A 27,791-nucleotide genomic window follows, 5' to 3' on the forward strand; every position below is an offset into this window, starting at 1 on the left:
AAAGACTAAGCACTTCTTAAAAATGTAAGATTGACCAAAATTTTTTTTGAAGGTTCAAATAGTGCTCTCATTGATCTTTAAAAAAATTTTTTTGGAGACTAAGGAAACATTATGTGGGGGTTTCTTTTGTCCCAATGGATGATTCATTGCCCAGTCCTGATACTGCTTTTCCCCATTGGGTCTCTGTGAGAGTCACATGCTTTGGACATCTTTGAAAAGAATCTTCTGAGGCTCCAGCATTTGAGTCTCCTGAATCTCATCTAGAACTGGGTTGAATTCTCCTCCATAACAATGAGCAACAAATTCTTGGGCACCTGGAAACTTGTCTCCAGTGAGCACTTTGATGATTACATGAAAGCTCTGGGTAAGAAATGTTTCTTGTAGCTCTGGTTGAGAAGATCCTTTTTTGAGAAAGCTGCATGCCTATTTCCTTCTAACTCCTTTTCTAGGACTCTGGGGAAGTTTGCACAGGCTGGATTATAATCCTTTCCTGCAATTAATCTCTTTTGTCATTCCAATAATTTATTGCATTTCATTTGTGGAAATTTTAATAGACCTAAGAGCTGCTTAATTGTGTGGAGCTCCCACTGATTTCAAAGGTAGTTTTGTATCAGTAGGGCTTTGCTTTCAGAGAAGAGAAATCCTAGAGACTTAGGCAACCCATCCTCTGGTTCGTTTTATAACAGCTGAAATGCTTATAAGATAAGGAATTGAAAACACTAAAGTTAATAAAAAACCTCAATTTAAAATTTTGGTGTTTAGCTAAACCAGGTGTTTACACTAATTTCTGTTAAGCTAACATCAGACTTTCCTGTATTTGGAGCGATGGATGAAGATGGAAAATCCAGTTCTTAGTTTTATCAACTTTATTTTATACTATTTCTAGGAATGTTCCATGATATGAGCACAACAGGTATGAATTGTCTTTGGAAATTTCCAGAGCTATATAAATATAATCGAAAGTGGTGCTAATGACCCAGGTTTCTATGCTTGACAAAGGGCCTGTAATTTTACTTACCTGCATAGAAAGCTTATGAGAAGAGTTGTATTCTTAGGTAAAACGAGCAAAATCATGTTATGTTGCCTAGAAAACTATGAGAACTTATGGGGACAGATCCGTACCATGAGGTTGGTTAGACTTAAGGATTTGACTTTACAGCTGAGGAAGAAGAAAAATACAAAAGCCTCAATGACAGACTCCCTAATTCTATCATTTTCAAATTTAGAATGCATAAGATCACCTTGGGGTTCAATATAGTGTAGGTTCTCAGGCTCTACTGCGGAGATTATATAGAATATATATTTTCATATATTTACATGAAACTAGTTTTCCCTTTATTGCTCTCATTTGACATTTCTCCTTTTCCAAGTATTTCTATAGTCTTAGTAATAGTAGTAATAAAACTTGAAAGTTTAATTTTGTGGTTTTTTCCAAACAAGGAAAATTTTTAAAAATTAGTTTATTTACGATTACATGTAATGATAGAGATCTTGAAAGGAGATGGATAGATTTTTCCCACCAGTTAATTTAGGGGCCACAATAAAATCGCAGAAATAGGATTCTATTAAGGATGTGGGGAGAGTTCTTTTCTATATCCACAATATATTACTGAAGAGAAAAAAAAATCAAAGAACAGTGTGTATCTGTCATAGTTGCATTTTAAGAACATCTATAGTTCCCTGGGGATAAAAATATATGATTTGTTTATAAAAAATAAAAAAATTTTTAAAAAAGGACATCTATAGTATTTACATGTAAAAAACTAAAATGTCTGGAATGATTCATACAAAACACTGGTGATTTTCAAAGACTGTGGGATTAGATGTAAAAGGGGTTAATTGTACTATTTAAGTTAAACATGTTTATCTTTAAAATCTGCAGATAGGGGCACCTGGGTGGCTCAATGGGTTAAAGCCTCTGCCTTCAGCTCAGGTCATGATCCTAGGGTCCTGGGATCGAGCCCCGCATCGGGCTCTCTGCTCAGCAGGGAGCCTGCTTTCCCCTCCACCTCTCTCTCTGCCTGCCTCTCTGCCTACTTATGATCTCTCTCTGTCAAATAAATAAATAAAATCTTTAAAAAAAATCTGCAGATACTACTCTTGTAATAATAAACTTAAAATATTTAAGTTGATGGACACGCATTTCCGTTAGATGGTGAAACATGGGAGGAGGTCCTCAGTAGTCAGTGATACTACGCACCGTCTCCACACCAGATGAACAAGTGAGGATAGAATGTGGCCATGCATAGTTTCTACAGATACATCTCCTTGTCAACATAATTCTAACACTCTCTTGATTTTCAGGTGTGGGGTTAGCCACCAGAAAACTGGGAAATTTGGCCAAACCCCGTGTGATCATCAGCAAGAAAGGGGATATTATAACTATAAGGACTGAGAGTACATTTAAAAATACAGAGATCTCCTTTAAGTTAGGTCAGGAATTTGAAGAAACCACAGCCGACAACAGGAAAACAAAGGTAAATTTTAATGTTTCTCTTCAAAGTTAGCTCATTCTCCCGCTTGAGAAGATACTTCCTCTTAGTATTCAAAAGGGTAGACTATGCCATTCTATTGAAAATTGGGGCACCTGGGTGGCTCTGTCAGTTAAGCATCTGCTTTTGGCTCATGTCATGATCCAGGGTCCTGGGTTTGAGCCCCGCATCGGGCTCCCTGCTCAGTGGGGAACCTGCTCCTCCCTCTGCCTGACGCTCCCCCTGCTTGTGTTCACGCATGTGCGTGCTCTCTCTGTCAAATACATAAAATCTTTATTAAAAAAAAAAATGAATGTGCCTTGGGGGCACCTTGCTTGATCTCAGAACTGGGAGTTTGAGCCTCACATTGGGTGTGGAGCCTACTCTAAAAAAAATAAATTAAATTAAATTGAATTGAAAATGAATGTTCTTCATGAGACATCTATTATGAAAACAGTTCGATACCAAATGAACTGCTTCTTTAATCAACTACGGTCCAAGCAACTCAATTATGTGAGCTTGTCATTGCAGAGTGTCGTGACCTTGTCAAGAGGCTCATTGAATCAAGTGCAGAAATGGGATGGCAAAGAGACGACAATAAAAAGAAAGCTGGTGGATGGGAAAATGGTAGTGGTAAGAGTATTTCTGCTTCTAAATACAAAAATAATGGTATTTAAATAGGGAAATTGGTTACATTGTTTTCAAAGTATTCTTTTTTCTTTGTAATACCCATGGAAAAGAATGGCTAAGAATAAAGTCAGAACTAGTGGTTAGACAATATTTCAGCCCTGAAGACTCCTCTATAGCACTTCAAGTATAGATCCAAGATTTTAGAAACAACAAAGCTCATGTGTTATTTTAGGAGTAACAACACCAAAAATAAAATAACAGTAAGTCAAAGAAAGGATGGCTAATCTCCCTATTTTGGACTCACAAAGAGAAAAGCAAGTCCAAGTTATAAAAGCAAAACAAACCCTGCTTAACGGCTCAATTACATAATATTTGTAGGTATCTGAGTGTTTTGCTTCCAAGAATTCAAAGTAACTTGGACTCCACCATGTTAGTGATTTAAGCTCAGCCCATGGGAGACCTTTTAGTCAGCAGATCAAGAGTAATGACCAGGGTTACGTGTGATGACATCTAGCAATTTTCTTGTTTTAGCTTCTGTGCTTACTAACACATACATTGAACATAGACTCATGTCATTTTAAACGCTCTTTTTTCCCTTTAGTTTAGAGGTTCTTATCCCTAGCTACAAAGTAGATTTGCATGAGGAGTTAACACCAGTATGGGGCTCTCAACACAGATTAATTAAATGCAAATCTCTTGGGAGAGAAGGAACCATCAGTATTTTTAAATGTTCCTCAGATGATGCAAATACGCATATAGTTTTGAAATCCACTTTTAGTGAATTTAAATGCACGCAAATTATGCATAAAAACTTGTCACTTTAAGAAAATTCTTCCACATAGTAACATAGAATGATGTCAAAACTGCTTCTCCTGTTTCGATGGTCATAATTCTAAATGCCAGAGACTGACATACTGATGTTCTACTCCTTTCTAAGTTTAATCTTATGAGCTTGTTTTTATCTTCTGTTGCTATGGGCAAATTTGTTGTTCCCTAGTTTGAGTTTTAGATACTCAATGAATCTTTCTTTTTTCTCAAGGAATGTAAAATGAAGGGCGTGGTCTGCACCAGAATTTATGAGAAGGTCTGAGAAAATCATTTCCTCATTGAAGCGATATTTGATCATTTTATGTTGGAAATCAACGGTTTTCATTGGCAAGGCCCCAACTGCTCTGCAATTTGTTTCTCTGTTTTTGCTTTTGTCTTAATAGATGAGATAGGTAAAGGCCTAAAGTGAGGATTAATCTAAAATTCAGTGTTGTTTAAACATTTTCAATTTGCATGCATTTCCTTTCTGTATTAAAGTATGTATATTGGCCACAGCTAAATAGTTGATAATGTCATTTAATTAGCTGTGAAATTCTAACTTATGTTGTACTTTGTATATCGAAAGGATAGTAAAGCAAGTAACGTAAAAGGAAGTCAATGGGGAGGAAGATGGGAAGTGAGACAAACTACAAGAAGGGGTTGTTTTAAATCAAAGTTCTAGTTCAGGCAGAGGGCAGCCTCTACTCCCTATGGACAGTGAAATGCACAGATATTAAGGGTAGAGTTCAATCTATTGTGACAAATGCACGCACCCATATAACTCACATCCTGATCAAGATAATGGTACATTTCCTTACTCCCAGAAAGTTTTCTCAGGCTTCTTACTAGTCAGTGTTCTGCCCTTCCCACTGCCAGCAGAAGCAAGTAGTCATTTGGCTTCTATCATTTGGGTTTTCCATTATACTTTTCTTAAATGTGTGGGTTTTTATACAAAGAAAGGTTATTTTTAATTCAAAAAAGTATGCATTTTTTAAATGAAAAGACAACCAGGAAATTTTTTAGAGCCTGAAAGAGGAAGTCAACTGCTCCCAGGTCACACAGTATGAGCTATCACTTGTACACACGAACATATCGTATTCATCTGCAACCACAGAGCTCATATTGTTTTATCTTCTGCTTTTTGCGAGTTTAACAAAGATTCTTCCACATTTCAACAGGTGCTATACCATAATTTACTATGATTCTATAATGTAATGGTTTTATTTTTAAGTTAACCCAGTTTGGACTTATCACATTATTTTGCAAAAATTACCTTCATGCATGTATCTGATTGTGCTGGATACTTTTTCTAGGAGAGGGATTAGTAAGTCAAAGATATGGAAAACCTGATGTATATTTCTGTATTGCTTTCCTGAGCATTGTTAGTGATGAGGGACCAGCAGTGTACCTGTGAAGGGCAATGTACAAACACAGGTCCTATACCAATGCTAACAGCTACTGTATGTTTTATGTGTGCCAAGCTCATTGACTCTCTACCAGACGATTTACATGCCGTGTTGCCGTATTTAATGTAATTTCACACAACAACCCTATTAGGTAGATACTATTATTATCTCCAGTTTATAAAAGAAGAAAGAGTGTAGAGTAACTTGTGCGAAGCCCCAAAGTGGTAGAGAATGAAGAAAGGTCATTTGCTAAACCTTTACTCTATTTTGTCTCCTTGGCCACACCTGGCTATTAGAAACATGTCTGTTTCTCATAAAATCTCTAAAAGTGCACCATTAGAGATTATTTTTTGCCGGTTCTTGAATTTCATATAAATGGAGTCATACATTATGTGTTCTTTCTGTTTGCCTTTTTAAACTCAGAGTAGTGTTTCTGAAATTCATCCACGTTGTTGCGCGCAGCAGCGGTTTGCTCTTTGATTGCTACGTACTGTTCTGTTGCGTGAATATAACCCCGTTTGGTCATCCATTCTTCTCTTAAAACAGTTGGGCTGTTTCCAGGTTTTGGCCAAACATATTTTGATGAATAAAGCTGCTGTAAACATTCTCATACAAGGTTGTTGGGGGACATATGAGTTCCTTCCTTTTGGGTCAATAACTGGGCATTGAATTACTGGGTCTAGTTGATTTTTGACAGGCAGGAATAGAGACTACTGTGCCCAAGTAATAATGAAAATCTTTCAGATGTATGTTTGAGCAAATGACAAATGTGCTGGTGTTTTAGGGGCCAGGATTTTCACTGTGGAAGAGGAACATGCAACTGTGGAATGAGGGAGGCAAGAAAGAATCATGTGAGAGTGGATTGAGATAGATGTAAATTTGTGGTTTCTAAGGCATGTGTATATATATGTGCACATGTGTATGTAATTGTACATGCATGTCTGCAAATGCATTTATGAGGTATATATATATATATATATATATATATATATATATGTATTTATGTGTATGTGTATATACACCCATGTATTTCCCAGATCTATCTGCCCAAAGAGCTTAGAAGCAATGACACTTCAGTAGGAATGAATCCACCTGCTTCCCAGACTTTGGTGTCCAATGTCATTACCCACTAAAAGGACTGAGAGTTCCTTGGAGAAACAACTAATTCTAATGTGGGGTTAGGGTAGTTACAAGATGAGCCTGAAATATCTTGTTACATCAGAAAGGATGGAAGTGTTTAAAAAAATAATAGAAGAATACCAAAAATATGGAAGCCAGCTTGGAGGTGTTTCCCTTAGTTAAAACAGCAACAGTTTGAAAAAATAAAATAGTTGAAAAAAAAATCATAACTTATAAACCATGGAAGGAAAAATAAGGATCCATGAATCCATAACGATAATAGGGAGAAAGAGAAGAGTCTTCCTTATAGCAGAATGCTGGGGGCTGACCAGTACATGTGGAAGGAGTGCTAGAAATGGAAAGTCATCATTTTCCAACTTTCAAAGTAAATATTGGCTCAGGCAAGAATTGCTAAATCTAGAGGGAAATTTAGATTAGGAGAAGGATATCACTTTGGTCTTAAAGTATCTCTCCACAGATCGCTCATTAGTTATTAGTGGAAAAAACAGTTTACGCCATGGAAAAACTAGACAACTCCTTGATTGGAGGATCACCCCTGGCATCGCCAAAGAGGGACGGAAGAACCTATGTTTTCAAATGTGATACCCTGAGAAGGAACATCACTTATGTAGTCTTTCAGTCCAGAATCCCTATCTGTGCGTAGGGATTCCCCTAATCATGGGGAGACATGAGACAAATTCCAAATGAAGAATGTTCTATTGAAAAAGAGGAGGAGGGTGGTGTTGGTCAAATTTTTCAAAAATGTCATTGTCATAAGAGTCAAAGAAAGGCTCTGTGGAAATTTTCTAGATTAAGTTACATTCAAAATATGTGATGACTAAATCCAGTAAAAAACAAATTGAAATATAGATGGCAAATCAGGTTAGAAGTGTACTGGGATTTATACAAGAGAATATCATTATTCTTGGGAAATACACCCTGGAGTATTGGGGGTAATAGGCCATAATATATGCAATCTACTTTAAAAAACTGAAAAAAAGTATGTGTATTTGTCTGCGTGTATATATCCTAGTGAGAGCAATTGATAAAGCAAACGCGGGTAAAACTTAATAGACAAATCTGACTAGAAGCTAATATGTCTTTTCTTTGTAAGAATTTGGTTTTGCAACTTTTCTATAAGTTTAAAGTTATTTCCAACCAAAAAAAATATTTTTTTTTTAGCCACATTTGGCCAAGTCCCTCTCTGCCCCTGGGTATTTGATCAACACGTGTCTGAGAGGCATCATAACCGAGGTGTGGTTTTTTAATTTATTTTTTTTGCTCCAGCCAGATAAACCCATAAAAAAGGAGAGTTTTAAAACTGTGGTGCTATTTTTAGAGGTTGTAATAATACGACTTGCAATAAAATGTATTCCTCAATAAACATAATTGCTCTATTATACCAAAGTCATAAGCAGTTTCTGTTTTTGGAACAGGAAAAGTAGAACTGCACTGATAATGAGAAAGACAAAATGATCATTTCAGCAAGTGCTACATGTTGCTAGATTTGAAAAAGATTTTTGAACAACCAGAAGTAGGGGAGGGAGCTAGAGTTCTGCAGTATTCAGAAACAGGCTAGAATATAATTTTGATTCTCAATTCTTCTTGATAGAACAAAAAGCTCTTTTTGGTAGAACATGGGGGCTAAGAGCAATCAGACTACCTAGTTCAGTTTCCAATTTGCTGCTTACTTGCTGTGTGTCATTGGGCAAGTTACTTAACTTCTCTGCCTCTCAGCTCCTTCACTGTAAAAATAAGGATAATAATAGAACATTCTTCAAAGAGTTGTGAGGGATAGATAAATTAAAATATGTAATGTCTTTGGCATAGGAAAAGCCCTAAAGAAATGTCTTTTGTTATTATTATTTACCTAGTAACATTTGTGATGCTCAAATAGGTTACTTCATTATACCTCAAAATGAAGAGAATTCACAAGATCTCAGAGCTGTTGATATTGATTTACAGACCATGTGGCTAAATTTATTAAAAATGTTATTTATATAAGCATAAAAACAATCAAGAGACCTACTTATGAGCACACCATTGCCTAGAAATAGCATAGTATGTAGATTTTACCAGTAACACTTTTAGTTTCATGTTGACTATAATATTTCTAATTTTTTACTAAGTTACTCTGGCTTAGCTTTTGGGAATACTTCTTCTAAACTGAGTGGTACCTCTTTAAATAAGGCTGCACGTTAGAATCATCTGGAAGTTTTTAAATATCCCAATACCAAGATTGTACCATACATTAGAATCATCTGGAAGTTTTTAAATATCCCAATACCAAGATTGTACCACAGACCCACTAAGTCATAATCTATGGGTGACAGGTGAGACCCAGGCATCGGTATTTTTCCAGGTGATTCCAATGTGTGGCCAGTTTGGGAACCACTGTGCCAAAGTCTTCCAAAGGTAGAAATTTAATGTAGGTTATTATCACATTGCCATCCACTAAAATGGAGTGAAAGGTCATCAAAGTCAGGAGTGCTAAATGTCCCCAACATGACACTAAATAACAGTACGTAGTGAAAATACTATGGTAAAATCAACTCAGATGTAATCAAGTCTTTTGTTAGGAAAGCAACTGTTGACTTCTTATCTTTATTTCCACAGAAGGCAACACAATTGGCCATTATCCATGACATATGGAAAAGTAGAGTTTTCAAAATAGTAAAATGTGGAGCAACAGGGAAAACAAAGCTATAAAATAATGCTAAAACTGCTGCAAAAGAGAAACTTTTTTTTCAGCAGGATTTAAGATTTAGGAAAGTGATTTAGAAATCACTCAGAAAATGTAGTATGGGACTAATTTTTGAAATAGCAACTTTCACACATTTTGCTGTCTATTAAAAAAATCAGTGATGACATGCAAGTGTTTAGATCTCAGTTACCTGACTGGAATTTGGGCACTATCTAAACTCCTCGCCTTACTAACCAACTGCAATGCAACAGGTTTTTTTTTCCTCTTTTTAAAAAGATTTATTTGTTTATTTGAGAAAAAGAGCGTGAGGGGCAGGGCAGAGGGAGAGGAAGAGAGAATCTTTAAGCAGACTCCCTGCTGAATGCAGGGCTTGATCTCATGACCCTGAGATTGTGACCCGAAAGGAAATCAAGAGTCAATGCTTAACCCAATAAGCCACCCACGCGCCCCTATGCAACACTTCTAGTAGGTCTGCTGCTGCAAAGTGAATATCCCAGCAATACCAAAGGACTGATGCTTCTATACTTAAAGGACTTTGAAAACTAGATATGTGAAGGTCTTAAGTTTCACATTCATTATGGCCAAATAATGTTATTCTTTTGTTGGAATTTAAGATGGACAAGAATTTTTGCACAATCTTGAATTTGGCATTATAGTAGGCTTATTCTTGATTTTCTATAATTGCATTTGTTTTCAAGTTATTACAGCAACATCAACGCATGGAAGTTACATTAAGTAAGATAACGAGTGTAGGGGAGCCTCCTTGGCCAGTTCAGCATCTGACTCTTGATTTCGGCTCAGGTCATTATCTCAGGGTCCTGGGATGGAGCCCTATGTCAGTCTCCCTGCTCCCCTCGGAGTCTACTTATCCCTCTTCCTCCCCCTCTGTCCCTCCTCCTGCTTTCTCTTCTCTTTCTCCCTCTCTCTAACATTAAATAAATAAATAAATAAATAAAATCTTAAAAAATAAGATAAATAATGTAGACTAAATTGATGATAGAGTTCAGGTTTAGGACTTCCAAAATAAATCATTGGTAGGCTTGTACTGTATTTTCTTGATGTAATTTGGCATTTGGTGAATACTTACTGCACTTAAAGCCAACCAAACCTAAAAATTTGGATTTTTATTAAACCTATCCTATGTTATACCATATTTCATTCATCTTAACCCTATTTCCCTCAGCTAGATGGCACTGTTTTTTAATGACTTGTTTATTTGAGAGTGAGAGAGAGTATGCATGAGCAAACGGTGATTGTGGGGGTGAGGGGGTCACAGAGAGGGGCAGGAGGAGAGAATCACAAGCAGACTCCCCGCAGAGCACAAGCAGTGTGGGTCTTGATCCCAGCACCCATGAGATCATGACCTGAGCTGAAACCAAGAGTCCGGCCGCCCAGCTGACTTAGCCACCCAGGCACCCCTAGACTGCAATGTTAAAATCAAACACAAACAGAGACCAGACTTGAAATTTCCCTGAGCAAACAAAACCAGTTTAATCATATAAACAAAACTTAATTTAGCTCATTTTGCAAGACAAGGGAGGCTCACTTGACCTGGGTTGCTTCTAGCTTATGCCTGTGATGATTATAAGCAGAACTTAAATTGCACCCCCAAATTGATAGGAAATAACCACTGAACAAGTCCATTTCATTTAAGAAGATTCTAATATTGTAACCAGTTGCTGTGAAGAGGAAACAGTTACTTCCTCCAGATTATGTGAACTGCGTTCTAACAACATACCTTTGAGCATCATTCCATGTTGTGGTGTAGGTGCCCCTGGTTGCAAACTGTCTTTTTGGTGTATACACAATAAACTTCTACTAACTAATAGTTCAGTGCTTCATTGGTTTTATGTTTTTTTTCTGAACTTTTGGGAGTTTGCTGTTGAAGGTGACACACCAAATCTTAAAACTGCCTTGTGTCCGTGAAGGCTTCCAGGAAAGGGCTAGGTCCCAGTGACTGTTAATTAATGACTTGACTGATATGGGAAGGTGCAAGGCGTCTATTGCCTATTTCACGTTTTAGAGAGGCAGTGGGAATGTAACAGCAAGAATCCTGTAAGCAGAGCGGGAACACATGGATCTGAACCCTGGCTTTGCCACTTGTGATGTACTAATTTGTACAAGGTGGGCAATAATGGCTACTTCACACAGTTGATGAGGGAGGAAATATTTCATGCATCTGAAAGCACTTTGTAAAGTGTAATGCGTTATTTATATGTAAAATATTATTATTATGTCTATTGTTATATCACACATATAAATCCTTCTATTCAGCATATAGGTTTTTTGTTTTGTTGTGTGTGTGTGTGTGTGTGTGTGTGTGTGTGTGTGTGTGTGCATGAGAAGTATCCCAAATAATGACTATATGGAGAAGCTTTCCTATTACTTATCAGGCTCCTAAATGATTAGATGTTAGAAAAAATTGAATAAAGTTGAATGTGTTACAACCTTGCTTCATTCCATTAATAAAAGGAAGCAGATCCTGTAAGATGCTGTTAAATGGTGTATTATTCAGCATCTAAAGTCATGGGCTTGAATCCTGGTTCTATTATCAACCAGCTGGTTGACCTTCTGTAGCTCAGTTCCATTGCAAATCTCCAGTTTCTCCAGCTTTAATAGGAGGGGCTGATCTAGATGATCTTTAAGATTTCACTTATTTGGGGGCACCCAGGTGGCACCGGGGTTGGGCCTCTGCCTTCGGCTCAGGTCGTGATCTCAGGGTCCTGGGATCGAGCCCTGCATTGGGCAGTCTGCTCAGCAGGGAGCCTTCTTCCCCTTCTCTATCTGTCTGCCTTTCTGCCTACTTGTGACCTCTCTCTTTGTCAAATAAATAAATAAAATCTTAAAAAAAATATTTCACTTATTTCTATATTTTATATCATTGTATCTAATAGGACTGGCTCTTTAATATTGAAATAATCTTACTATGTTTGTGAACTTCTCTATTTTAACAGTTATCTGCTTCCCCAACTTCTAGAAGTTCCATGTGGACAGAGATACACATTTACATCTTTTCCCTTCCCCATCTCACACTGTTTCCCACCCAACATCACCTTCAAGAGGCATGGATCCCATGCTAACTTCTTTGACCGACCTCCAAGGAGGAAAATTTAAGAATTCCCTCCACTGTATTTCCACTACAATATAACCATGTACTTAAATCTCTAATTCTGACTGAAAGCTCAAGTGAAGGAATTTGAATTTCTTAATTTAAAAAATTTCCAGCTCAAGGTGGAAGGTGATTCCTAGAAGAGTTTTATAAACATTTGCTGAGTAAATATGGGCACGAATGAGCACCACTTCACAATTCCGCCATACTACCCTGCACAAGCAACCTCCGTCTGTGCTGAGTTTGAAAACAGAGGGCTAGGTTTCACACAAGTTAGTTTTGGAGTTTCACAGACAATGAGAAGCAATGAGATGACGTCAAAATATGCCGTCATGTCGAACTTTCTCTTCTTTCCTCTTGACATGGTTAGGTCTGGAATGTTAAACTATAAACAGGAAATCTGTCTGCTTTTCTGTTCTCTGATAAGTCATATGCATAACCCAGGGATGACTAAAAACCCGATTTAACAAGATTCCTGTTAAATTTCTGGTTCTACAAAAAAGCTGAGGGATTTTCTTATTTAGTAATCATGAAAGATAGGTGAGTCCATGAATTAGTAATATGATTAAGATTTATTTCTGTTGTAACATGGAAAATAGATTAGATCCATGATTTCCAACTGTACACACTGTATTTACCTTGTATAAAATTCATGTTGATTTTAGATTTTTGAATTATTGATGTGGGTGTAAAAACATTTGGGTGGAGAGGAAACGAGGAATAAGAAAAGCACAGAAGGAAACACTTTTGGTTCTCTGTGTATTTGTTAACTGTATTTATGACTCACTGAATCTAGAATTCCTGTAGGATTTATGAGATCCACGCAGTCTTCCTGCTGATTTCTATCTGTTTTGCTGATTCAGCTGGTAGATGTGTGAGATCACTTGTAGACCATTCTACCATTAGCAAATGTCTAAATGGAAGCATCATTTCCTCCTTTCAGTCAAAACTCTGTGGTTATCAGTAGATAACCACAGTATCAGTGGGTGATACTGTTATCAGAATCAGTGGGTGAGCAATGAAGAGAAGGTGTTTGAAATAACTCCTCAGTAAACACAGAACTGATTCCCAGATGAACAGAAAGGAACATAATTCCATTCTGGTAAAGGAGGCTCTCTCCTCTCTGGAGAAAACAGGAAACAGGCAATATTGAATATTCAATTATTTGCAGCGTGTACTCCAGAAAGTAAAAGCAGGGTGCATAAGCCACAAGAATACCAAACACTTCTACCCACCCTGCTTTCTTGATCTCAATGAATATGGGGGGGGGGGGATACTTACTTTTCTACACAGTAATAGTTAATCACAGCACATTAGACACCACCTTGAACAAGCACTCTGCTCTGCAAATCCCAGTCTAATTCAATGGGCAGTCAGTCAGTCAGTCAACAAACATGAAAGATGAATGAGAAAAGGCCTAGCCTTCAAGTAGCTAATTAACTCCTCAGGGTGAAGGAAGCTGGATGGGAGGGAAGGACAGAAACACATGGAGGGAGCTTAACTGAGAACCCAAAAGAGAACTGTAATGAGTGTCTGGTTCTTTGAATAAGGTTTAAGGAAGGTACTTGATATGATCTCCTTAAGCATAAACCCTGAACCTGCTATGCTATGTCATCCATTCTCCTTCCTTAAGAATTTTACCCAAAGGGTTAAGGAGACCCATTAGAGGTTCTATCATTGGCATTTCAATAGCTGGGGCATTCTTAAAACCACTTGAATCTACATTTCCCTTAGGACTGCTGTGTGGCCCAGGAGGGCCTAATAAATAGGGTGAATTCCTTGCCCTGCCCTTGTGTACAGACTAGGATGTCAGGGAGTCTTCGTGCTCAGGACTGTCTCTTGCTTGCTGACAGTCTCGTCACCAGTCCTGACCAAACAGATCTGGCAAATTCAGGGTTATATAGGTACATAGGAAATCTGCCTGTGTTGAAAGAACAGGCAATCCCTATTTTTGGGTAAAGCAGAAACACTTATGATACTCAGTATGGGTCTTTTCTTTTTTTACCAAACTGCATTGGTCTGAGAAGCCACTTAATTACAAATTCATAAGGACAGCAAAGTCCCTAGCCCCCGGAGTCAGATGAAACATTGAAAGGGAGAAGCCATCCCAGCTGGTAAACAGTTGTTGGCAAGTGTCCCAGATGCATTTTGGAGGGATAAAAACTCTTTAAGTTCTGTGTAGTGAAGCACAAAGAAAGCTAAAACTACAGAAATATACTTGGTGAAGACTCAGTACTTGACCTCTGAGCAATTATGGGCTAGAAGACTGAGAATTTGTTACTCTTCTTTAAAATCCTTGTAGTTGGGGATGCCTGGGTGGCTCAGTGGGTTAAGCCTCTGCCTTCGGCTCATGTCATGATCTCAAGGTCCTGGGATCGAGCCCCACATCGGGCTCTCTCCTCAGCGGGGAGCCTGCTTCCCCCTCTCTCTCTGCCTGCATGTGATCTCTCTGTCAAATAAATAAATAAAATCTTAAAAAAAAAAAAATCCTTGTAGTTGGAAGTGATCCTTCCAGAGCAATAAAAGTCTAATGTTGAACTTGAAATGGATTTGGGTACCACTAACAACTACTCTTTTGGATAGAGTTTGTACCATGACACAGATTTGCCCTTTAGCCACACTTAGCTAAGAACCTGAAGAAATCTTTTTTTTTTTTCAAGATTTTATTTATTTTGCTTGAGAGAGAGAGAGCACAGGAGAGCAAGCGAGTAGTGGGGAAGAGCAGAGGGAGAGGGAGAAACAGGCTCCACACCAAGCAGGGAACCTGATGCGGGGCGCAATCCCAGGACCCTGGGATCATGACCCAAGCTGAAGGCAGACCACTTAACTGACTGGGGCCACCCAGGAATCTTTTTATTTTATTTTATTTTTTTATTTTTTTTTTAATTTTTTTTTAAAAGATTTTTATTTATTTATTTGACAGAGAGAGATCACAAGTAGACGGAGAGGAAGGCAGAGAGAGAGAGAGAGAGGGAAGCAGGCTTCTTGCTGAGCAGAGAGCCCGACGTGGGACTCGATCCCAGGACCCTGAGATCATGACCTGAGCCGAAGGCAGCGGCCTAACCCACTGAGCCACCCAGGCGCCCCCCAGGAATCTTTTTAAAGGAAATAGGAAATAAATGATGGAACCAAACCACTGAGTATTTCTGCTTTCTTTGACTCTACATATTAATGATCTTAAAAACTACAATAAACAAAAGTAGAAATCTAAGTTAGAGTTCTCATTATATAGTTGAGATTCACTCAACAAAATTAGTTCTTCCCTGGTTTTCTTTTTTCAGTGTAGAATTGTGAACTAAAGGATGCTCACTATTCCATTGGTATTATTGGTATATTACCATATAATAGGACTTTGCTGTCCTTCTGAATTTGTGATTAAGTGGCTTCCCAGACCTTTGGTAATATTGCTATATTATTCCATTTGTATAAACAGATATTTCCCTGTATTTCCTCTATAGGTAATTTTAACCAAGATTCTGCTAATGTAAGTGGAGTGACGAGGTAAGCAGTAAAGCTCTGAGAATAGTGTCTAACAAAGGTTATGCCTGTGTACCTTTCTTGCAAATCACAACAGCACATTTTCAAGAGTGATTATTTTAGTAACTAACAAGGAGTCAAGATATCGCTGTGTGTCAAGAAAGAGAAACTCAATAGTTATACATTTGAATTGGGGCAGCAAGAGCTATATCATAAGCCTTTTCCTTTATGGAATTCTAACGTATTTCAAGAATTTCACATCTGCTCTTTGTTTGGAGTGGCTTATTATAAAGTTATTTTCTTCCTGACTTTTCTACCCCTTTGGAGAGCCAACTTTCACAAATAGCTATAAATCAGGGGAATCAACCTCAGTAACATGGAAAATTATTCTGAACAATGCATAATATCATGGCAGGCTACCAAATGGCTGTGAAAATGCTAGAAGGAAGTCATTTGCTTCTAAATGTGAATGACAAGGATGTTAGTTTACAATGTCCAATCAAGACATGTTATACTAGGGTCCCAAGAGAATACTCTTTAAATACAGCTAGGGTCACAGGAGGTAATGATCTTATCAGCATTGGATTGGTTCCCAGTTGGCAGAATACAGACCACTTCTTTTACAAACTGAATTTCTCTAGTTTCTTACCATGTAAGTAGAAGATCCAGCAGGGCTGGCATGTTCTGAGTGGGGCCACAGTTTCTTCCCTGTATCTCTTGCACTAGAATTACTCCCCAGGAAATGTGGTTGGTTCAGAACAAGTCATATTCAGATCCTTAATGGTATTAACAGAAAGATCTCTTAGCAAGTGACTATTATACTAACTCATTTCACTGATATGTTACCAATAGGAAGAGGCAACAGGCAAGAAGGCTCTGTCTTCATCACTCCCTTTACCTGTATCACCTTCTCCCTTCACCCCCTTCTCTGATCAACTGGTCCTCAAAGTGCAGTTGAGGGACCAGCAACCTGAGCATTCCTTGGGAGACTGAAGACATGCAGAGTCTCCTGCCCCACTCAGATCTGCGCATTAGAATCTATATTTGACAAGACTGTCTGGGTGATTCCTGTGCACATGAAAGTATATCGGGCATCCTCTTAAATCCAGACTTTGTCCTGCTGATGGGGAAACAGGACATTGATATCTTTCGGTGTTTTCATATTATCTTCAATGTCATCCAAAAAAATCCACAATCAAGAATGAACCCTCTTCCCCCAAGCCAAAGTAAGAAAACTGAGAAAAAACCAACATTTGTTTAACTCTTTACAATTTACAACAGGCTTTCATAATCAAATCCACTTGATATTGGCAGTAGCCTTGAGAGGTTGGCAAGTGTTAGAATTCATTCTATAATTTAGACAATTATGGTTGATGGATGTCGAGCGACCTGTTCCAAATCACACATGACTAGTGTTCTGACTCCAAGTCTAGTGATCCTTTGCTACTACACCAGGATGAGCAGACAGAAGATCTAAAAACAGAAATGGCAGGGGAGAAGAATAAATTCAGGACACATAATAGAATTGGAAGTCACTGAAATAATAATAGAAGTGGAAATCACACATAATAGAAGTGGAAATCACTGGAAGTCGCTGGAAAAAGTTGGTGGAAAATCAATTATGTAATCCATAACCTCCTTATCTAAAATTTCATTCCTTGACAACCAGGGTATACAAACACATCGACTATCTTTTTAAAAGATATTCAGTCCCTTCCTGATTAAGAGCTAAACATAATCATAAGCGAGGAGGACAGTCTGTGCTGGGTGAGCGCCCTCTGGGCCAGTGATTCTCACAAACTCTGCAGCAGGAACCAGTGGGAGGCAGCCAGCGGGCCACAGCCCCAACGTAGGTCCCCCAGGAAATGTGTGGCACACCTTTACACCTGGTCCACGTACTACTCACATCAGTCAATCAGATGTGACATGACCATTGTGGTTTTTAAAGAGATTTCTTTCCAAGCAGAAGCCACATTTGCATTACAAGTACATTTCTGCTTCTGTGTGATTTTTTTCCCCCCAAAGCTTAGATATTATGATTCCAAAACAGAAAAATTTCAGCTTTTTTTTTTTTAATTTCCTCATTAGGAAAAGATAGGCAAGTTTTTCTAAGAAAATTTCTTTGCCAAAACCACTGCTGGTTCTGGTCCCTGATCTTGTGCTTATGGCACACGTGCCACTGTGGACAGAACTTCCAGGAAAGTCAAATGTCTTCTCCATGGGCTATAGCGCTTGCGCTTTGTGTGTTCTCTATGCATGTCTCGGGCAGATCATCCATTAAAAGGCAAAAGAGTTAGAACATCTTTGAAAAAAAAACACCCAAATTTCATCCCCAAATCTCTATAGGTTTTCCTTTTGAAAAGTTTCAGGGAAAAAGATGATTTGGCAACTTAGGATGTTCCTGAGTAAATTTGGGAATGCAAACCTTCTTGATAACAAATTGCAAAATGTTTTCCTCGATATTTAAAGAAAGGGTCAGCACACAAAAGGGGTGGTCATGATCGCAAACCATATTTCAAGCATCTGTTCTGTAAGTGAGGGGGAATGTATTGAAAGAACGGAAGGGCTGAGGCCAGGGCGATGTGCTCAGCTCGATGGGATTTCCCGATATAGATGTGTGCCTCCCCCTGGGGATTTGAGCTGGACAAGAGCCCTGTGTTCAAGATGGAGAAAACAACCCTGCTTTAAATCCAGCAGAGCTAGGAATAGATAATTCTTCCAATTACAAAGTAAACACATCCCCAGCTAAATATAGGAGTGACAGCATGTCCATAAAATTCAAGTGAGATCTGTTTTTAGGAGTATTCAGTTAAAAACTGGCAATAGCCGGGAGTTCGCAAATAAACTTAAAATTAATCATGTTCTACTATTTTGCTCTTTTCTTTTTAGTAATTTGTTCTATTCATTTCTGGAATACTTCACTGTAGTGGCTTCTACTTGCATATATCATCTCTTGGCCATCAAACTTTAATACCTAAATACCTATAATAAATACCTATTGGTTTATCTTTTATTTTTTTATTTTTATTTTTTATCTTTTTTAAAATTTAAATTCAGGAACGCCTGGGTGGCTCAGTTGGTTAAGCAGCTGCCTTCGGCTCAGGTCATGATCCCAGCGTCCTGGGATCGAGTCCCACATCGGGCTCCTTGCTCATCGAGGAGCCTGCTTCTCCCTCTGCCTCTGCCTGCCATTCTGTCTGCCCGTGCTTGCTCTCTCTCCCTCTCTCTCTCTGACAAATAAATAAAATCTAAAAAAAAAGAAAAAAAATTTAAATTCAATCAGCCAACATATAGTACATCATTAGTTTCAAATGTAGTGTTGAATAATTTATCAGTTGCATAGAACACCCAGTGCTCATCACATCACGTTTATTTTTTAATTTTATTATTTAATTAATAAAAAGAATGAACTATGAAGTGGTTTAGGTAACTAATTCTAACCATGGATATTTTTCAGAGACTCATACTGCAAACAAATATATTGGCATTTATTATTAGCCTTACGATTTATACTGAACATGCCAACATATTTTCTGTTTCAGATCTTTGTTCTCTCTATCTGAAATTGTCTTCCCCCTCCACTTTCCAAATCTGGGGGCTTATCCTCCTGGTATCTTCTTTAATGTTACCTTCTTAGAAAGACCTTCCTCAACTACTCTATCTAAAGGAGATGCCCCATTATTTATCAAAATACACTAATTATTTATTCTATAAGTACTTATCATTATCTTATTGATTATTACATGCTATGTTTATTTATTTATTCCCTGTCTCTCTTAGCAGCATGCAAAAGCTTGAGGGCAGGAATCTCATCTACCTTTATTATCCTTGTATTTCCAGCTTCTAGTCTAGAACAAAGTAGGTGCTCAATAAATATATGTTTAATGAGTGACTGGACATTTGTCTCTTCCTTATTTGTTTAGTCCTGATGTCAAGACTTTAAAGATTTTCTGGCTTCACTTTCTTTACTATTCTTCAAACAGAACCCAAATTTTTAGTCAAACTTTCTTTTACCTACACATACTCATTATCATACAACATGGCTTTTAAGAGCCTAAGAAGCATTTCCTGGATTTGAGAAATAAATTGTCCCCTTGATTCTGAAATCTTACTTTAAAATGAAAACAAGGCACCTTTATTTAAGGGATATAGGTATTGGTAAAGAAAAAAAAATCAATTTTTAATGACTGGCTATATGCAATAACAAAAAATCAACTATTTTCCAAAATAATGTTAACTTGGGGCACCTGCATGGCTCAGTTGGTTAAGTGACTGACTTTTGATCTCAGCTCAGGTCTCCATCTCAGGGTTGTGAGTTCAAGGCCAGGCAGCATGGAGCCCACTTTAAAAAATAATAATAATATTAACTCCATTGTTGAGTTTTCTTTAAAAAAGGATTTTAGTCCTTCATTTTTTTGAGAGCAAGAGTGAGACAGAGAGAGAGGGAGTGAGCATATGTTGGTGGGAGGGGCAGAGGGAGAGAAAGAGAGGATCTCCAGCAGAGCCCCATGGGAGCCCAAGCAGGGCACCATCTCATGACCTTGAGATCATGACCTCAGCTGAAATCAAGAAGCAGGTGCTTAACCCACTGAACCACGTAGGTGCCCCACTAAGTTGAATTTAAAGATTATTTCACTTATTTTTAAATTCTGACTTAAGATTCATCAAGTCAACAAATATTTCTTGAGCCTTTTTATGGTTAATGTGATCGTTCCATTTTGCAATTATGGAAGTTTAGACACAGACAGCCTAGATTCCTCAGAGGGGATCTGGAATAACTTTCTAATTCATAATGCACACATAGATACAAGGAGTAATTCATAACATACTGTGGCTATCAGATGTGTACAGAGCTTTCGCCCAGCATTCTGTCTCCTTCCCATGCAGAGGCTATTCCTTTTCTTCCAGTATCTGTTCTTTTCTTTCAGTTCCTAGTTTGAACACTTGACCTGCAAGAATAAAGATAACATTTGCCGGCTCCCATGTTTACGTGACCCAGTGAGGGCCAACAGGGGTGGGAGTGAGAGTAGCCCATCTTCTCTAATGGGGACACATCATTAAGAGGTGGGGTGTGCCTTCCCTTCCCTTTTAACTCTCTCCTGGTATCTGAAATGAGGACTTGGCAGTGCACTGTTTTATACCATGGTGATGAGGGCAAGCTCTTACAGATAAAGGAACCAGGAGAGGAAAGGACCTGGTGCCCCCGCTGACTTTGTGGAGAAAGCTGCCGTGTGGCTTAGACTTTAACAAGAGTTAAGGTTAAATGTCCATCTTCTTTACTGCAGCTGCCAAATCTACATTCCAAGTAACATGCCTACACAGGATTCTCTTACAAAATATGCCTACACAGGATTCTCTTTTACAAAACTTTAAGCAAAAGAGATTACTTGATTTTAAGTTCAAATTGCTCTCGCGCCCCCCCCCATCTTCTATTCTCCCTGGAATTCTGTGGGTATTTCTAAAAATACAATAACTGATTATGTCTTGGAATGAGAGATATCTCTGATTCAGCCATGGAGTTACTTCATAAGAGCTGGAAAATGGTCTAAGACAGCATATTCTAAGTTAGATTAGACTTCATTATGAGGACTTGTTTCAATGTGGAGGGCAGCTCTTCAGTAATGGAAAATTCTTTTCTCCTAAAGAAGGTTGAGAAAAATATTGAGACAAGTATTTGAAACATGACTTCTGCGTTTTGGAATATTCTGGGATACAGAGAATTCTAAACGTGATTCTTTGTGATCATACCTTCTAAGTTTTGGAACACAGAAATATACTGAGACTCTTAAAGTCAAACCTTTGCAGAAAGCTCTGGAGGAGCTATTATCTGTTCCAAGGACATCATTAAATGAATAAACTTTGAGAACTTTCCTTTATTTACAATTTAGAAGTAATGTTGCTCTAGATATTATCATGTTCCTCAGAAACTAATGATCTCTGAACCCACAAGCTAAGGTGGTTTAGGTACTTACTATGGAGTAGGTGCTTTAATAATGTGTTTATTTATGGGGAAACTGAGGCACTGAGAGATTCAATAATTACCCAAGTTTCTATAGCTGAAAGGCTGTGTAGTCAGACTGTCGAGGATGACTCTAGAGCTCCTAGTCTGGAAGACTAAATTTCTGTGAGAGGTGATCATAAGTCAGGAACGTGTTAGATTTCAGGAACCTGAAGATTCCAAAACAGGTCACAGCTCTGGCCACACGGACATCAAACACACTACTACAGCCTGGTCTGTCCTTTCCCCCAATTGTGAGGCTGTGTTTTGTCCTTTTGAAAGCGATTAACTGCATTATTTTGCCTGTAAGCTTGGGGAGGCACATCTGGGGAAGAAATTTTCAATTTTTACCTGAAATTTAATAACTATTACCATCTGCATGTGACACTTATTTTATCTCATTTCTTGTTCATGTCCATTTCCCTGCAACGCAAGGACAGCAGAATGACAGAACTGGAGAATATTCCTAGCTATCCATTATACTAGCCATCTTTGGCTTCAAACTATGGGCTTCCAAACTTTTGCACAACGAAGGTATAGTGCTTTCTGGGTTGGACATCAACCAGAGAAACTGACACTATGGCCAAACAAAGCCTCCTCTGTTCTTGAGAGCTGACTCACCAATCCCCTCGGAACTTCTGGGAAACGGAGGTAAGTGGAAAACTGGCTGCTGACAAATTCACTGCCGTGAATGCTAGCCAACCCACTGGATGAGGACTAGCTGAAAATGCTGTAACTTTTCTAGCCCTGACTTCAGGCTTCCCTGGAACTGACTACGTTCGTCCCAGAGAAGGCACGCCATAAAAGGAGTACCTAGGGAGGTATGAGCTGAATGCAAACAGAGTTAGTATACTTTCTGGGAGAGTCACGATTAGCTATCTTCATTTACTCAGGTGCTGAAACACACAGCCTTTACAGATCCAGGAATATGTCCTTAAATGTGAAATTGTTTTATGCATGCATAACGACTATCATTCTACAGCATAAGGTTATCACCCAAAGATTTCCTGGAACCATAGTTGGAAATAATATCATCATGTAATTTTATGACCAGAAGGGACCAGCTTGTGATCACCATCAGGGCTTTTCAACAGATATTTGGGCGTTGCTCCATCTGGGCCTACAACAAGCACTTTGCTGAGGGAGTGGGACTTTTTCTTGTCACTGAGTTCTGAAGAGAAAGAACATGGGATTCTCTCAGGACGTGTGTTTCATTGCTGGTGTGAGAGTCTCCAGAGTTCTGTTTGCTTATTGGTACGGCAGCAACCAAGTGGTTGGCACAGTGGCTGGGTTTCGTTGAGCTTGGATCCTTGAGGGTTGCAGTGAGTAAATGGCCAACCAGCACTTTAAGGCATGTGCCCTGAGTGAGAACTAATACTTTGTTGTTTTCAATCCCTTAACTTTTTTGGTCCTTATTCACTGTCACAGCATGATTTATACTAACCTGATGAATGTAGAAGTTAGTACATACAATTTGGATAGTGTGTCATACTGAAATATATATCTTTGGTTTAGGAAGTAAGAAGTGTTTCATAAGGAAACTAGAGTGGAGGCCTAAAGGATGGCATTCTGTTGTGTTTTTCAGCAGCAAAACATTTAGTAAATCCTTACCTGACATAAACTGGAAGCAAACGATATACTTAATCAACTCGAGGTCTTGGGAAGAGGCTTAAAAACTGAATACTAGTAGCAGGGGTGGTTGCTTTGGGTAGCATCTCATGAAGCACTAAGTGTAAATGGCTGAGGGGCTGACTCCTCGGACCCAAGTCTCCTGCTAATCCATGAGAGACATGTGAAAACCTCCGCTCTTCTATACAATTAAAATTGGGGGCATATTGGTTACCTCAGCAAAACCAAGCCTATTCTGATAGAAACGCAGCTCACTGACCAGGTGAAAAAGCTGAAAGATATTTGGTGGATCAATGTTTCAAAGCAATTAAAGGTAAAGCCAACATAAACCAGCGTGTTTTGTCATTGTGACCCAGTGTGTGGCCTTCTGAGCACTGAAGAGGACATTCTCCAAATAGATCGTTCTCCTTTAACCTGTTTCAGAACTTGCGCAAAAATGGAGAGAATGCCCTTTGGCTCATGAAGTCTTTCCTGAGGAGACGCAGAACTTGCTCGAGAAGACAAAGCCCAGGGGTCAGAGTCTAATATTCTAGTTCAAGGAGAAAGGGGACGCAACCGAAACCTTTACCACATGCACAGGAAATACGCCTTCATTAATTCTTCAGAAATGAACACCTGCAAATGGCAAGAAGAAATCTGAACTAATCTGAACTATGTCTATGGCTTCCAAAATCAACACTAAAGGGGGGAGGCTTTACATACAGGAACCAAGTAAACACTCAAAAATTAAATATAAACCTTGTACTGAGCAAGCAGCTTTTCAGACTCTGCTGAGTGTTTCAAAAGTCCTTGTGTCTTGCCATGTTTTCATCTCTTACCTCCTATCGAGTGAAACCACCACAAAGGTTTGCGGTCAGACGAGCAGGAATGTTTGCGAGAGCTCAGCCTGCCCTGACGTGTGGACTGGAATGAAGGCAGTCTTTACATGAGCTCAAAGGTCAGTCTGGAGGGGACGTCTGCTGGTTTCCCACACAAGATGTAGGTTTCCCACAAGAATGGCTAACTAGGTCTTTACTGGAATATGGTACTATCATTTCGTGTGTAGAACAATTCTTTATTTCAACAGGATAACAAGTCATTGTCAAGTTAGCAGCTAGTTATTTAATCTAAAAGCTGTGTTCTCCCTGGAACCAGGAAAATAATTGAAAACTGAGGCCTCAGGCTTTTCAGATTCTAATTTTCCTCACCAAGATAACAGAAACTTATGCTCCTTGCGAGTTGCAGTGAATGAATAGGACTGAAAACATACCCGAAACTGACAAAAAATCGGGGTCTCGTAATGAAATGATTGGGAGTTTAATTTTCTCGCTCTCTTCTCAGCTTTCCTCTAACCACAGGGAACTGTGAATGCAAAGATTCTTATCCTCAGTTTCCATTTTTCATGCAATTTCATCCAGGTTATTTTATAGTCATGCTCTGACAGGGCATTAACATGTCTAACAGTACGGCTGCAATTCACAGCCCAGGAAAAAGCCAGCACCTTTCTTTCTTCATCAGGTAAGCCTGGTCTCCTTGTCCCTTTAACTTCAGAAATCTCTCTCTTCTTCCGCCACTCCTTCTTCCCCTCAGCAGCATTTGGTACCCTTTTCAGTAAATATACTCCTCATTGCCCTCTAGAAACAGAACATCATTTCCACGTTTTCCCAAGCATATATTAGTTTTTGTGACTTGTTCTTATTGATTGTAAACATGCCAGGATAGACACATTCGTTTTCAAATAAAAAATATTTTGTTTTTTAAACATAGTACGTTCTGGGGTGCCTGGGTGGCTTAGGCGGTTAAGCAGCTCAGGTCATGATCCCAGGATCCTGGGATGAACCCCACATCAGGCACCCTGCTCAGCGGGGAGCCTGCTTCTCCCCCTCCTTCTGTCTGCTGCTCCCCGTGCTTGTGCTTTCTCTTCCTCTTTCTGTCACATACATTAATAAAATCTTTTAAAAAACAAAAAATAATAATAAACATAGTATGTTTTGTGTTTTTATGTAGGAAAACTTTCCTTTTGTACCTTTATTTTTTCTTTATTTTTAAAGATTCTATTTATTTATTTGAGAGAGAAAGAGCATGGCATGGCGGAGGGTCAGAATGAGAAGTAGAGTCCCTGTTAAGCAGGGAGCCAGATGTGGGACTCGATTCTGGGACCTGAGACAAAAGCAGTCGCTTAACCAACTGAGCCAGCCAGGCTCCCTCCTTTTGTACCTTCAGCCGTTCCTTTCCTATAGTCCTGGATAGATTCAACATTGACAGCATCCTGAACCAAGTTCAAATCCCCAAATGGTAGAAATGGACAGAAGCATACTTCAAAATTCTTTTTCTCACGATCACCCTGCCACTCACTGTTTGTCACTCAGTCCCAAAGGATATAATGCTATACCATCAAGAGCTTTACAACTTGCTGCCAGTGAGTTAGCAATAAATAGAAACCACGGAGAAAATGAAAATAAAGATCCTTTTCCTTGATACACAAATTCCCAAATATAGGCATGGTCAGACCAATTTTTTTTTTTTAAAGATTTTATTTATTTATTTGAGAGAGAGACAGTGAGAGAGAGCATGAGCTAGGAGAAGGTCAGAGGGAGAAGCAGACTCCCCATGGAGCTGGGAGCCCGATGTGGGACTCGATCCCGGGATTCCAGGATCATGACCTGAGCCGAAGGCAGTCGTCCAACCAACTGAGCCACCCAGGCGTCCCGGTCAGACCAATTTTAATTAACTTCTCTACAGGGAAGTTGAACCCTTCTTCCCACCATTATTTAAACCAGGAATGGGCAAACTCAGAACTGCGAACCAAACCTAGCCAGTTGCCTGTTTTGCTGGTCCCACAAGCCAAGAATAGCTTCAGTGCTTTCAAATAGCTTTTCAAAATCAAAAGAAGAATAATGTTTTGTGACTCAGAAAATTCTATGAAATTAAAATATTAGTGTTCATAAATAAAGTTTTACTGGAACACAACCATACCCTATCACCCTATTCACTTTTTTGTCTATGATTGTTTACATCCCGCAACAGTAGAGCTGAAGCATTGCAACAAAGAACATATGGCACAAAAGATTAAAAATACTAACAGGCCCTTTATGGAGAAAGTTTGCTGACACTGGATTTAAATTATCATCTTCACTATTAAATAATATGAGAGGTTATGAATTCTAAAGAACTCAGGAGATTTTGTTTTGAAATCTAAAAAAAAAAAAAAAGGAAAATGTACAAGACAGAGATTTGACTAGCTCTCAGTAGAAAAGAAAGAAAGCTAAAATTATAAAAGGGACAAGGGATTTGGAATCAGAAAGTCAAGAGTGAACCCAAGTTCCTCTACACACAGGCGGTTTTGACCAATCCCCTGACCTTTCTTTCATTTATCTGTGCAGAAATTATGGAGTGCTTAGCTTCTAGGAGGCACAGGGAAAACAACAGTGACTGAAATAGAAACCCTGTTCTCAAAACGTCTAAAGCCAGTTGTGAGGGTCAAATATAAAAACGTGCTTGACAGCATTCTGTAAAATTTAAAGTACTATATATCATTATTCTTACATTTGAAACTACAAGTATGTGGGAGTTTTGTCTTAGTCTGACCCAGATCTTGCAAAGCTTAGGAACTCTTAGAAACCTACTGCTGCTTTTTACTAGATGAGAGGCATTTTTCCCCTCAATTCTTTAAGCTCTAATACCTTTACCTTAATGTCATCTCAGCCATGCAATCCCCATTCTTTAACAAATGTTACTTATTTAGCATTTTATTCAAACATATTACTCTATTCATTCTGCACACAGGATACAATTTGAGAGCCAAACAGAGTAACAATAATGGTCATAATTGGCTCCTTGCTTATCTTTTGTGGATTTTCTTTAAATGAAGAATTGTCAGGGAAACACATTTATCTTGGGAAACTAAGTAGCTAAGGTATGTTGCCATTGAAGGATAGTGCATAACATCACCGTAATAACTGCTGAGTAAACACTTTTATCTACACAGTATTTAGGTTGTAAAGCCTTTGATAAAAGTAGTTGGAGAGGAGGGTGCCTGGGTGGCTCAGTGGGTTAAATCCTCTGCCTCCCACTCAGGTCATGATCCCAGGGTCTTGGGATCGAGCCCTGCACCTGGCTCTCTGCTCAGAGGGGAGCCTGCTTTCCTTCCTCTCTCTCTGCCTGCCTCTCTGCCTGCTTGTGATTTCTGTCAAATAAATAAATGAAATCTTAAAAAAAAAAAAGTAGTTGGAGAAACTAAGCTATATTTTCTGATAAGGGAATGTTTATTAAATACAATTGTTGAAAATAACCATTCCACATTAGTGAGGCTTCTAATTATTGAATAAGAGACAGCATTACAGTGAAATGTTCAAAATATTGTTATTTTTTAATGCTTCTGGCTTATCTACCAATAGTCAACAAACCCTAATAGGTCAAAGTTGACCATCTAGAAAAAAATGGTTTTCTTTTCAAACTTGTA

At 38.6% G+C, this 27,791-nt stretch overlaps 1 protein-coding gene across 2 annotated transcripts; it reads left to right on the forward strand.

The window, feature by feature from the left end:
- Positions 1-257: 257 nt before the first annotated feature.
- Positions 258-27,393, forward strand: LOC125097687 (myelin P2 protein). Of its 2 annotated transcripts, XR_007126586.1 has the most exons (5): positions 258-364; positions 2,305-2,477; positions 3,003-3,104; positions 4,141-5,513; positions 27,361-27,393. XR_007126586.1 is itself a non-coding variant. In XM_047725572.1 (4 exons), the coding sequence occupies exons 1-4, from the start codon at positions 292-294 to the stop codon at positions 4,189-4,191; spliced, it is 399 nt and encodes a 132-aa protein (XP_047581528.1). In that variant the 5' UTR covers positions 258-291; the 3' UTR covers positions 4,192-7,791. The 2 variants fall into 2 exon arrangements, 1 of the variants encoding a protein (XP_047581528.1); XM_047725572.1 differs by lacking the exon at positions 27,361-27,393 and having other exon boundaries at positions 4,141-7,791.
- The last annotated feature ends 398 nt before the right edge of the window (positions 27,394-27,791 follow it).

Source organism: Lutra lutra, chromosome 4, assembly GCF_902655055.1.
Source record: "Lutra lutra chromosome 4, mLutLut1.2, whole genome shotgun sequence".
Lineage (NCBI taxonomy): Eukaryota > Metazoa > Chordata > Mammalia > Carnivora > Mustelidae > Lutra > Lutra lutra.

Excerpts from the sequence above, each read along its gene's own strand:
- LOC125097687 (XM_047725572.1), top strand. The coding sequence starts at position 292 with ATGAGCAACAAATTCTTGGGCACCTGGAAACTTGTCTCCAGTGAGCAC. Across the intron at positions 365-2,304 it reads TGATTACATGAAAGCTCTGG|GTGTGGGGTTAGCCACCAGA; the intron begins GTAAGAAATGTT and ends CTTGATTTTCAG. Across the intron at positions 3,105-4,140 it reads TGGATGGGAAAATGGTAGTG|GAATGTAAAATGAAGGGCGT; the intron begins GTAAGAGTATTT and ends TTTTTTCTCAAG.